The sequence below is a fragment of the Ambystoma mexicanum genome, chromosome 6q, assembly GCF_040938575.1.
Source record: "Ambystoma mexicanum isolate Mex_15411 chromosome 6q, UKY_AmexF1_1, whole genome shotgun sequence".
NCBI classification, from domain to species: Eukaryota; Metazoa; Chordata; class Amphibia; order Caudata; family Ambystomatidae; genus Ambystoma; species Ambystoma mexicanum.
The window spans coordinates 1425166832-1425180008 of record NC_090937.1 but is presented as its reverse complement, the minus strand read 5'-3'; the positions used below and the strand labels follow the sequence as shown (position 1 = coordinate 1425180008).

Sequence of the window (13177 nt, the reverse complement as noted above, 5' to 3'; positions counted from 1 at the left end):
AAAAAAATAATTCCCTAGATCTTGATATCTCTTGGTTCAAATGTGAATCAGGATCTTTCTTATCAGATAGTGAATTCAATTTTTTTTACTGATGGAAAGGGCTTTAGTGATGGTTTAGAATTAGAACTATGATTATTATTGTTTTCCATATTACTATTGTGAACTTGTGGGGTATCTTTCTCAGTTAGCGCAAATTCCTTGCCCTCAATAGTTTCCCCGAGTATGTCCCATTATACCTTCCTTATGTCTAATTGGGGTCTCCAAAGATTGTATAATAGAGACTCTATGTTTCGCATTTCCCCCAATTAGGGTATCGACTAAGTGTTGAACTACTTACTACCTCTCTCAAATTTCGGGCCAGAGTGGCTGCCAGACTATCCTCCTGGTCATTAATAGAAATTAAATTGCTTCCTTTAAAAGTACAGCGGTTGCCCATGGCCTCTTCCCAATGTTCGAGTAGATCTTTTCAACAGTCATTCAAGGATCGCCATCTCCTTGGTTATGCACTTGGGCTACAGTCAGCCCAATAGTATTGCCCGGTACCCCAATATCACTATTAGGTACCCCAGAGCCTTTCTCTATTAATAACTTCTACTACCTTAGTAAGGTCTTTTCTTTGTACAAGTCTGAAATTCTATCATCCTTAATGACCGTTTCCATAGAGGTATTTGTCAGGCTGCTGGTGCCTTTTACCTCATCTACCACCAATTGGCTCCTGAGGCCTGTACATACCATACTTAGAAGAGAAGATATTCCTTTTTATGTTTAAAAGGTAGGGTCAACCAGCCCCAGCCGTACTGAGCCAGAAAAGAAGTGAAAAGGTGGTTATAGGAGCAATCAAACTCAATGACTAAATGGACTCCCTAGGATACTACCAGTCTGGACGGACAGTGGATTGGCTGAGTAAATATAAACTTAATGGATTAAAACAGAAGAGAAGGAAGGAAGAGCTCCAGAAGAGGAACCCGTTATAGTCTATTGAATATATCTCGGGAAACAAATCAATAATGGAACACAATTTGATATAGAATAGCTAATACTTAAGGCAGTTCATGTAAAAATATAGCATATAATAAAAAGAAAATCTATATTTAAAACAAAAGAATCTAGGTATAATTCAATAACAAATCCTACCAATAGTTTCCATTGTGCATTCCAAGAACTGGAATAAAAGTTGGAATTTAAAGTGCAATGTGCAAGACAAAAATGGTAAAAATACACAGTATACTTTAGAATAGTTAAAAAGAGGCAGTGTTCAGCTAAAAAAATATTAAAACCACAATAGAAATGCATTTAAATCAATAGGGGTAAAACTTTCCAAGCGTACACCCATTGTAGAAAAATAAATTTATACAAAAGAGCAAAACATTTTCATAATACACAGCAAAAAATGCAACCAGTATAGCCAATGCTAAAAACGATAAATAATAGCATTAAGCTAAAACTCCTGAAGAGAAAATTGTATCCAATAAAGAAAAAAAGTTCCTGAAAAGCTATGCGCAGATAAAATAGAAGCCATAAGGCGTCTTAAACCAGCCAGACCAGGACACAGGGGGAAAAGTGATTTTTACAGCTCCCGTAATAGGTGATCTTATAGATCAGCAGGCCAGCTGCAGTTTTCAGTATCATACGAGAACAGAGGGGAACGGGAACCTCGCAACCCCTAAATGTTATGTTGCCATAGTCAATGTTGAATAAGTGTGCCAGGGGTAGACAAAAAGGAAGAAGTCCTTCACGGCACCCAAAGTTGAAAGTCAAACAAACAACAAAGTTCCATATCGAAGGGGAGAGGCAACCTTGCAGCCCCTATTTATTATTGTGAGAGAACGGATCTCAACGACCGGTGGGGGGTGTCTGTACTTCCGCTCCCTATATGGTGGAGGGGAGGCACAGGAGACCCCAGCCAAGATTCTCTATTCGGTAGCAATGGTCGAGCAATCAAGGCCTAGCTTCTCAGGAGGTGATACAGGCTGGTTCTTAAGTACAGTGTATCCCCAAGCCCCCACAAAGGAATATCCACACTCTGTATTGGTTAGAACACAGTCTTTATATAATCAAAAGTTAAGGTTATGTACATTTATGATGATAACTCACTTTGTACTCTGGCAAAATCTACAATGACAAATATTTACAATTCTAAAGTGGTACCACCCTAGATCTCATTGAAGTGCATGAACAATACTGTACAATATCACACAGACCAATAGAGTGAAACCAGCAATAGAGAGAGGAGAGAAAATAAGATGGTTGAGCAATAGGCAGAATACTGACCCCTACCACTAGGCACAGTTCTGTGTGGAGATCCCCCCCACCTGGGCAACCTGTAAAGAAAGATATAGCACAAGCCCAGTCCATATATTGCTCTGCAAGTCTTATTTTCCCCTATAATGTTTTTACCCCCCCAATGTACCTGGTGGAGTCGAGTTCCTCGAAAAGGCGTCGACAAACGTCGAGGGACTCGCTGTTCGGCGACGGGGAATCGACGGCCCTTCTTGAATGCCTTCCCTTTCAAGCGGGAGGCATGGGGCGTCGAACGTCCGTCGACAAACGAGGTAGAACGATGTCAAAGAGGCGGCAGCTTCGTCCGAGCGGTGCTCGTCGGCGTCGGCGTCCTGCAAGGCGGAGGTGTGCGGGGCACCTCGATGACAATAGTTCTGGACCGCAAAGATTGTAGAGACGGGAGCCCAGCAAGGGCGTCGAGTCGTCCGAGTCTTTGAGGTCGTCGGGTGGCGGGAAACCCACCGGCAGGTTTCTCCTCGGCGCGTTGGTCGTCCTCGACTTTCTCCGGCAGGATAAGAGGTCGACGAAGCGGTCGAGAGAGTCCTTTGATTGGATGTTCTTAGGCAAAGGAGCGGACGGCTCCGGTCGTCGGCAGCACGGCGTCAAGTGGTTCCCACGGCTGGGCAACACAACTTCGACGGGCCTCCAGCGGTTCCACAAACCACGAACCCTGGTCGACGGCAATGGACTTCGACGGCGTCGATGTCCGGGTGCTTCACTTCGATCTCCTCGGCGGTCCCGTCTCGGGTCGACAGCCTTTCGAGGATCTGTCTTCCAGGGCGCTTCGGCGAAGATGGAGCGGTGCTCGATGGTCCCTCGGAGCACGGGAAGAGGGCGCCTTACCAGGTCCTCTCTCGGGTCAGCCCTCGACGATCTCGTCAGCCTTCGGATCGGTCGAAGCAGATGCCACAGCAAATCATCTTCTTCCAGCTGGACGTCGAGGATCAGCAGTTCCAGTTACTCGTAGAGTGGAGACTCAGCTCCCTGGCTGCTTTAGGAGCACAATGGTCGCTTCTCAACCAAAGGTCCCTTCTGAACACTTTTCCAGTGGTGAGAGGTCCCCAGATATACTATCCTCTCTCTCATCCACGCTGCTGGCACACACTCAGCAGCCAATCATACTGCAGGGCATTCATGCAGTCAGCCAGCCAATCAGGCACACAGTGCATTCAGGCCACACTCCTCCCTTTCAGACACTCACAACAAAGAATGTGGATTGGGACAAGTACCCAGCCATTCAACACTACACACTGCATTCAGGCCAGTTTCGGGCAGGGCTGTCTCAGTCTTTGTCTCACATGCCAGAAACCAGACAACCACAACAAGGAGTGCATATTGGTCACCCACTCCATTCACCCAGGTCCCACCCACAGGAGGTACCCACAACATACAGTCAATGGGAAGGCTCCAGTCAGTCTAGCTGGGCCTTCACAACAACACCATATATGGAACTTCCACCCAACAGCCAGTCAGGGGGAAGGGACAGAGTCAGGGCTTCCCAGGACTTTGGGAAAAACAAGACAACAGGCAATAGAAAGCAAGAGGCCACAGGGGCCATCTTGTTTCTATCAGGAATCAACTGATCCCAATGGCAGGGCCTGGGTGTCCCAAAATGGAGGACACTCAGAGCACCTGGCAGATTCAGCATGGAGCTGCCACCAGCCCATACCCTGCTCTGTGGGCCACCCACAGGTGCCCAAAAACATACACTAGGGGCACAGGGTTGTACCCCTACCCATGGGTGCCATAAGGGTATCCCATGGGTCTGTTCACCAAACCAAAAGAGAGCTGCACTGCCAGGAGTCCCACATGGACTCCTGGGCAGAAAACATGACAGAACACACGGTAGAAACAGAAAAAGGACAAGGATTCAGAGGCCCTGTCCCTCAGATGCATTTCCAGCATCACAATTATGTTGCCGTAATCTATATTGAATCACTGTCAGAATGATATTGCTACTGCTTAGAGAGCAAGACCTTATGCCTCTCTGGCCGTATCGGTTTACAGGGCGAGGAACGCCCGACAGCTCAGGGAGCCACCAGAGTCCGTCTCTTCCCCCCGCCCTGTAACATACCGCACAGAGTATCTTGGATGCTGAGCAGGGCTGTGTTAGGCAACGTTTGTATGCAGAACCCTCTGGGAACACTACAAACAACTGACTACATGTATAGGAAACCCAACCTTTGGTATAAGCTTGTACTACACAGTTTTGGTAGCGTGTTGAGCAGCCAGGCTTATCACAAGAGGAGTCAATGTGAGCTGTACTGGAGTTACACAGAGATTTACGGTTACAAGCATTCAAATAAACTCTTACACCCAAGGTTTCTTGAATAAACCATTATTAATGTATCAGTCAGTTAGAAAAAGACTTCTTCAGAAGGAGGCAATATAAGAATAACACACAAATAAACTTCAATACTGTACATTCTTAGTTTCTAAATCAGTAAAGACCCTTTTGGGATGGCCCACAGGCACAAACTACACCCTCAGGTGACTTCAGTAGCTAGGGTGCTGGGGACATTAATATCTTACTGTTGGCATTTAGAATACTGTTAAATTTAGTAAAAGGACATTTTAGAACAAGAGACGACAAATATGCATAAGCAGGCAATTACCTTTGGATCCCCCAAGAAGAGCCATTCAGTTCAACAGGCTAAGCCAAAGTCAATGGTCAAAAGTCTTATATAGGATGAAGCACTTCTGGTAGGTAAATAGAAAAGTATTTGCACAATGTTTTAGAAGTCTTTGAAGAAAAGAAGAATCAAATGTAGGGCAACAAGCTGATTAGACTTGTGAGTAGTAGAAGATGCAAGCAGTGAGAGGTAAGTTCTCTCAGACTTTACAGTACATTTGCATTGAAGAAAAAGTGCAGCAGATGACTTCTGTTCCTGTGCAGCTCTGCAGATTTCTCTGTTCCTGGGCCTCAGTCGTGGGGACAAGAGGGAGGACTTCTGGGGACTCCTGCACTGCAATGGGATGGTCACTGCTCGCAACCGGCAATCTTCAAATCAGTGGCTGTTGAGTGTTTCAATCCTCGCGTCTACTGCAAATAGCAACACTGCGGTTCCTGGCTGTCGAGATGGATTTTCCTTGCTTCTGGGGTCCCGCACTCTGTTGAGGGGGCTCAGGTTTGGTCAGTCCTGCTTCCTGGGAGTCCGGAGGATCATCCTGAATCTCTAGGCCAGCTTAAAAGCAATGCACACAATCTGGTGTTCCTCTCCCTGGCTATACAGTTTCCAGCAGCAACTCTGTGGAAATTCAACCAGCTTCGAGATGGATTTCAAGGTGGCTTACTTTGGAGTTGATTGGTCCCACCAACTCAAAGGGAGAAGTCGTACTTGCAGGGGCTTCTCAGTCGATACAAATTTGGAGTTTTAGCACAGCAGCAGGGCTTCACCGAGTAAACCAACAGTCCAGTGGGTGTCCTCTTCGAGTTCTTGTTCGGTTCCTTCGTCCAGTGGTCGACTATGCCTTCCAAGCCAAAAGCCTTACCTTTTATTCAGTTCTCTCCCATTCATTCCAGCCCAGCTGTCAGTCACCCAGCAGGGTGGCTGTTCTTGCCGGACAGTCAGCTGGCCAATCACCACAGAGTGCATTTGGGTCTCCTAGGAGACCAAGCACAGGGAGTTTTGGGCACCTCCCTCACTTCCTGCCTACCCCAGACACCCTGGAGCCAGAGGCAGGCTTCACTCGGGAATCCCGCCAAAGGCAAAGCGAACAATGGGACCAAACCTGGTTTGGCGTGCAGAGTAAATCTCAAGGAGGACCTTACCACAAAGAAATGGTGAAGAAAAGACGACCAGGGCCATTCTGACAAAGATAGCACCTTTGGGTGCTTTACTGCAGCGGCGAACGCAGTCCGCGGTAAATGCACACCATGGTAGTTTAAATGAAACCACTGCCACCAGCCATTCAGTGAGAAACGGGTAACAAACATTTTTACATGAGAAACTGGACACTGGATACTAGGTAACCGCTCCAGCACCCTATTGTAAGATAGTGTGTGCTGGGTCTATAAAGTTACAAATGTAAATAAAGTCAATTTCACTTTACTGCTGTTGAAAACGGTGGCTTATCCAAGAGAAGGTATTTAAACCTTTGGGAAATCTGAAAGATTTCCATTTGCCACTGCACTGAAGGTGCAGTGTGACACGTGACACAATGTAAAAGATGATGCCTATGGGGTTTGTCAGGCTCCATATCCAAAAGAAACAGAGTTCAAAATAAATCACATTAAAATACATGAGAGAGTGGGGAAAAAAGGGTCTCGCCTTCTCCAGGTTAAAAAAAATCGAGTCCTCAAAATCCAGCAAAGTTGCTGGGGGTCTCTAAGGTGGAGGGAATTAGCACATAACAGGCCGTCAGTTGATAATAAATTAGATTAGCACTCGCGGGTTTGGATGACTCCAAAGTTCCTTATCTTGGAGTCGAACATATCCCAACATGAACAGTATAAAGACTTGTGCAGGCTTTTCAGGGATAAGGAGTATTAGTCAGCGTCTTGTCTCCAGCCAAACAGCTCCAAACAGCTAGGAAGCGCCCTTTACTCCTCAGCGGGCGTAACGCTGCAAGGGTGCCGGCGTGTTCAATTTATGGCACAGCTTTCTGGATGGGCTTGTTCCCAGCCCTTAAAGCGAAAGGGGCTGCTGAATTTCCAGTAACCTTTTACAAAATAAGCGTTCTCCTCCGCAGTGTTTTCAAAGCAAATTGTCAGTATGATATTGAGTAGTAGATTGAGCAATGACCCATGAAATAGAAACATGAGGAAAAGGACCTGGAAAAGGATTGGACAAATTCTCAAAAGGGTTCTGTATAAACGGCATGGGAAGGAGGTCAGTTGAGTGAATTGTTCATCAAGCAGAATGGCACAGCCTTCAAATATACAAGGGTATGTTTCTATAGGAGAGTTTGGGCAGCAGTTGAAGTAGCAGTAGGATAACAATGACTTGCAAGCCGCTCAAAGCATAATGTTACCGGGATAGAATCTTGATAGGAGTTTGATTTTAGGTATTAGCTTGATAGTAGTTTAGATAGTGAAGGCAATCGTGGAAGCAATAGGGATAAAAGTTAAGGTAGCATTCCAGGTAGGTGTAATCAAGCAGAATAGCAGTTCAGAAAGCAATGGGATCTTGCAGGCTATCCTTTTGATAGAAGGCTTAGTCAGGATAGCAGTTTTGTCAGCCGTTGTGGTTGCAGTGGCCATTTAGTCATCAGTAGAATGTCAGTTGGATGGATAGCGGTTAAAGAGGGGTTGCAGTTTGTGTAGCAGAACAGAGATTAGTTTGAGTAAAACTTGAACAGTTTCAGTTTGGTGTGGCAATCTGAGAGAACGGTTTGGGCAGAGGTTTTGCGAACATTTGAGTTTAGATGGCAGTTTAAGTAGCAGTTTGAATTTATGTTTGAGTAGGTTTCCCATCTAGATACCCTTCTGATTATCAATTTGTGTTGTAATAGCCCGTTGGGCTGTGAGATGTATAGAGTTATTTGTTATTGTTTGGATTACAGTTTGAACAACAATTTCAGTTTGGGTATAAGGTATAGTAGCTAGCAATTTCCAGTTTAAAAAGGCAATTTGATTAGCGTTTTCCCATTGAGAGAGCAGGTTGAGCATTTGGTGGTTTGTAATACCAGTTTTGGTAGCCTTATGCTAAATGGATAGCAGCTTAATTAGAGGTTTCCTATTTTGAAAATAGGTTCTTAGTTTGGATATTTGTTTGAAAATCTGTTACCTATTTGATGGATTAGGTAGCGGCCTCCTAATTGGATAGCAGTTTGAATAGTAGTATATTATTTAGTTGCCATTTATGTTTGGATAGCAGCTGGGGTAGCAGCTCTCTGTTTGGATAGCTATTTCAGTTTGCATAACACTTCAAGGACAGATTTCGTATGGTCATTTTTGGTGAGCGGTTTTCCTCTTTGGCTTGAAGTTTGAATATCTGTTTGGATATAATGTTGAAGGGTAGTTTCATTTTTCCATATCAGTTTCATTTGTAGTGCTGCTTTAACACTATTGTACTGCACATACTTGTCACCATAGCAACCAATATCAAGCATTACTCTGTCAAATGAGGAAAAGTAACCCCAGATACAAGAAAAGGTGTATAAGTAATTATCTTTCTGGACAGTTCAATCTTACTTTAGCTAATGTGTGCATTGATTGGTGGTTTGTGAGAAACCAGGACAAGAGGAGGAAGGTTACAATGCCACCTAGATTGCACAGAATAAGAAACATATGCTACAGGCAATGTTTCAGCTGTGCCTCCCTTCAAAAACGTCCCAGACATCATGTACAGACACTTAAGGCTAAACCTGGCACGCAATGAGGAAGATATAGTAAACCTAATGCTGCACACCATCAACCGCAAATCATTCCCTCCTATCACAAATTTTCAAGTGATTTGTTACTAATGATTGATGATGCCCATTACTCACATATGGTGGAAATTGTTAGTAGAACAATAGTTAGCGGTGCAAATTCACAGGTATCTCCAGCCTTACGAAAAAAAGTTTCCATACAATATTGAGGCTCTGAGCTGCCAGCTGGGCAGAATGCATCTGATGGACATTGTATTGGGTTGACATCTGGGCTCTAGATATGGGAAATCACAAGACAGATAACAAGGTTACTAAATTGTTTGAACACAACAAGGAAGTTTAGATTATTTCACCACGCACAAGTAGGAAATACAGTTTGCATTTTATTCACTAGCAAAAATAAAAACAAACAAACTGGATAGAGTCGGTGTACTTGAAACACCCAACATCATTCCTACATGTTTACAAGTTATTTTGACATCTATTCTATGCTAAAACATTCCTTTGCACAGTAAAAAGAAAAGAAAGACTTTCAAAACATTGAATTAAGGACCACAATTATAATAACATTGTACAACAAACTTCTATGAAAATCTCAGTTATAAAAAAGTTAAGATATTTACAGTGCCCCTCAGACCATATATACACTGTTATACTCCCAGGTCACGCCACCCCACTAAATTTTGGAAATTCAACAAAGTCTACCCCACCCAGAATATTCCCCTCAGTTTTAAAAGGAAAGCTGGCACTGGGTCCACCTTGTGAGGCATTTCTGCATCTGGAAGTTAAATCCTAATTGGAGCTTTAAGGTCAGGAGGGACGATGAAAAACAGAATTCAAGCTCTGAATAACAGATCACCGAGATAAACTACATATCCCATTAGCAATTCTTCAATAGAGGAAAAACCCGGACTGGACTAGCTAAGTACACTTCTAGATCTGGGATCAGGAAGACTCTGGGGAGGATCCAAGCGCCCCACGGCAGAGTTTTCTATTCTACTTCAACCCCCTCCCCCACCCTAGAGGGCATATATATAGAAATGGCACTTCACCATATGACAACCAGACTGGCATAGCAGCCCGCCCCTCTCTAAGATTAAGGGAGGTAAAACGTACACAAAACCATAAGAAAGGGTGTTTTGGTATGGGCGTGGCTAGGCAGCCATGCAGTGAGGATGCTTCTCTTACGGCTCCTGAAGATCCGCTATGATCCTTGCCTGCAACATGGGCTCCAGAAGGCGTGGACTTTTGCAAAATGATCCATCTGATGTGTGAAGTATGGCAGCACAACTGGGCGTGATCTGTAGTCGGAAATATATGATGTAGAGGAAGCATGGGCATGCAGAGAGGAAGCCCCGGTCAGCGGCAACCCGATACAAAATGACAGTCGCCAAACAATAGATCCACCGGTGAGGGACGCGATAGCACATGAAGGCGGCTGGTCAGAACATAATTAGCAGCCGGCCTGACCCTGTCCCGAATGCCCTGCAAGCCCGATCCTATCAGGGGAAAGATTGGCGGCGAGTGCGGTAACACTGGAGAAGCGGATAGCAGCACCGCATCTGGACCAACAACAAAGGAACCTGGATGCCAAGGAAAGAAACATGGGAAGGCCAGCATGCGAACAGCAACTTGTGCGCGACAAGGTGTGCCGGGGCAAGCGGAGTGAGCCAGCAGAGTATACTGCCTTCGGCGGTATTATAAATAAAGCTAATCCTGGGGGTTACCAGGCTTCGGTGGAAAAGACAGTACGCCCCGTGAAGCGAGAGCCCGTACGGAAGCGCCGGAGATGGACCGTAATGGAAGCAGGCCCAGAGTATACTGGGAAGCCGGACTGTGGGGAGAACCGTCTCTACTGAGTGAGTAGGCGGACCAAAGAGGAAACAGGCCTTGGCACCTTAGGCGGAACGCTAAGAGAGCAGGCCCAGATTATAAACGACGAGCGGACCATGGAGGGAGCAGGCCTTGAATAAGACGCATAGACAGACCGATGGGGAAGCGGGCATTGCAAGTAGCGCGGAAGCGGACCAGAGGGGAAGCCGGTCCCACATACTAAAGAGGAGGCGGACCAAGGGGGAAGCTGGCGCCCTGCCTGCAGCACAAATTGTAAGAGCAGAGCCTACGGTTCAAGTAACTGTGGAGCCACGCATATTACTTCGCAACCCTCCGTAAAAGAGCATAAACTTCCACGTCCGCAGCGATACTCACGGCGAAAGAAATGGGCTTTGAGAACGTGTCCAGCATGATCTTAACCTGCTCCCAGACAGTACGCGGATGGGAATTTTAGTCCCCCCACCTCTAACAAAAGAAAGGCTGGGCTGCCAGGCTTCAGGAACCGTGGCCTGCCTGATAGTGGCAACACCACTGCAGACACCCTGAACACGAACAACAGCATAGGAATAAACCTCATCACTGGACACAAAACGTGGAACCCGTCACCGGAACGGGAGCGCTTACCTTCAACAGGCCAAGCTGGGAGCAATTAATTCCAACTACAAAAAAAGACTGCAGAGACCTGGAAGGACAAGCAAGCGTAGCACAATTTTATTGATGAGACAGTTACGGGCACACAGTTGTGCGCCTAGAGAAGGTCACGGTAGGTGCTTGAAACGGAACGGATGCCCACAGCTTTAATGGGACAACCCAAAACAGGAGCAGAGGTGGCATGCACCAGGGACAGACCAACGTGGACCACATGAAGGAGGCCGGTAGTGTGCCCAAGTAGTAGCGTATCATATCTACACAGGCGATAACGTAGGACACACTGGCTCCCTCCCATCTGGGAGGACATAATAGTGTGGAGTACAGAAGAACTGTGGGCTCAGCCTGGTGATAAGGCAGGGCAAATACTGAAGGTTTAAGGCCGCTGACTCCTGGCATGCTGAAGGTCCCACCAGGCATATGAAGGCCACAACACGCATCAGCACCAGGGACGCATGATACTTGGTCGCAAAGGCCATAATACGATGCAAGCACTAAACATCATGGCTAACTTGATGCTGATGGCATAAAACAGGATAAGGACAGAACATTCGGGCACTGCTGATAGTATCCGAACAGTCTCAAATAGTACCTGGCGGATACGCCGAATACTCTAGTGAGCAAGAGAGGTCGATAGCGGCAAAACCCACCTGTAAGAACAGACCGGCAAGCACCGGAACACACACATCCAGGCAGCACAATCAACAGCAGGGGAGCAGAGGAACAGGACTGCAAGTGGCCATGGCATCTAAAACTCAAAAGAGCAAGAGGCAGCAGCTCACTTTGAAGGCGTGCACCAAAACTGCGCACCCAGCGGAGAGCCCTGCCCAAGCTACCTCAACACCTCAAAAGGAGCCGATGTTTGAGAAAGGAGATCAACAGATACTAGAAGCCATAGCATCTGACAAAGTCTCTCAAGGTTAAAACGGACACCATCAGCACAGATGTGACCTTGTTAAGACAAGATGTGAGGTCACTAGCGGAGAATACTGGTGGCCTAAAGGGCACCTCTGAAGAAGTCAGAGTACGGCAATAACAGGTCCGTAATCTGGAAGACAGAGCTGAGGTTGCAGAAGGCAGAGCTATATGCAATAACGTAAGAATGATTGGGCTCCCGGAAGAAGGAGCGAACCCAACGGACTACATAGAGATCCGATCTCTTGCTGCAGCAGGAACAGGTGCCTTCACTTAAGGCTTCATGGTCGAAAGGGCACCTAGGTCGCTGATGAGGAACCCACTGCCTGGGGACCCGCTGAGGCCAATAATAGCCCGATAGTGAACTACCGGGATAGGGAAAAGATCCTTGAATACTTCCGCAAAGGGACGATTCAATGAGCATCTGTAATGATAACTGCCTACCAATATTACACCCTACAAGTACAAAAGCAACAGATAAACTTTATATAAGTCATTCACAAAGGTTGCGCCATTTTCTTTGATGACCCTGAAGATGCATATAAATGGATGAACATGCAGAATTTGCCAACCGGGGCAGAGGCTGGTCCAGTAGCGATGAGTAGACATGCAGAAATCCATGACAAGTACAAGGCAGCAGAGGGCTGCAATTACATGTCGAGGCGGCGGTATGACTCCCCAGATGGAAACCTCAGGAAACATGAATTGTCAAATACAGGAGCCAGTACTGTGGTGCCAATTTAAGATCGCACAACGTAGAAGTGTACTGCACCTAAGATCGGGTTAGTTTATTTGGATACTAGTGGTTACATATCCACCTACTGCACCCCACACACCAGGACAACACCCTGGTGTGGAGGCGAGAAGTGGGGATGTCTCAGCACAAAGTATTGAGCTGGGCAATTGTTGAGAGGTGGGGGAGGTCAGGGGAGTTGTGTGTAGTTAGTTTGGAGTTCACCTACGAGTCCACACCGTATATGCTGAACTTGAACATGGGAGTGCTGGTACAAGTAAGACTGTTTAAGTGTGATGGGGAAACTTAGAATAATATCCTGGAATATCAGGGGCCTGAGCAGTTATATTATACGTAATAGTATTTTGACGTACTAAAGGCGCCAAAAAAATAACATTGCACTCCTGCAAGAAACGCAACACAAAGGAGAAACAGATTGCCCTTGCTAAGAAA

The 13177-nt window shown here is 46.0% G+C and overlaps 1 protein-coding gene across 2 annotated transcripts in view; it reads right to left on the bottom strand.

Annotated features, from left to right (window-relative positions):
* LOC138516754 (signal peptide, CUB and EGF-like domain-containing protein 1) overlaps positions 1-13177 on the bottom strand; it is a 656121-nt gene that overhangs the window by 62822 nt on the left and 580122 nt on the right. The window contains exon 8 of one of the 2 annotated variants that reach the window (XM_069632130.1): positions 8713-8869. The exons of the other annotated variant lie outside the window; for it this stretch is intronic. Within the exon in view, the coding sequence (XP_069488231.1) occupies positions 8713-8869 (157 nt within the window). The remainder of the gene's footprint in view (positions 1-8712; positions 8870-13177) is intronic. 2 annotated transcript variants of the gene reach the window in all.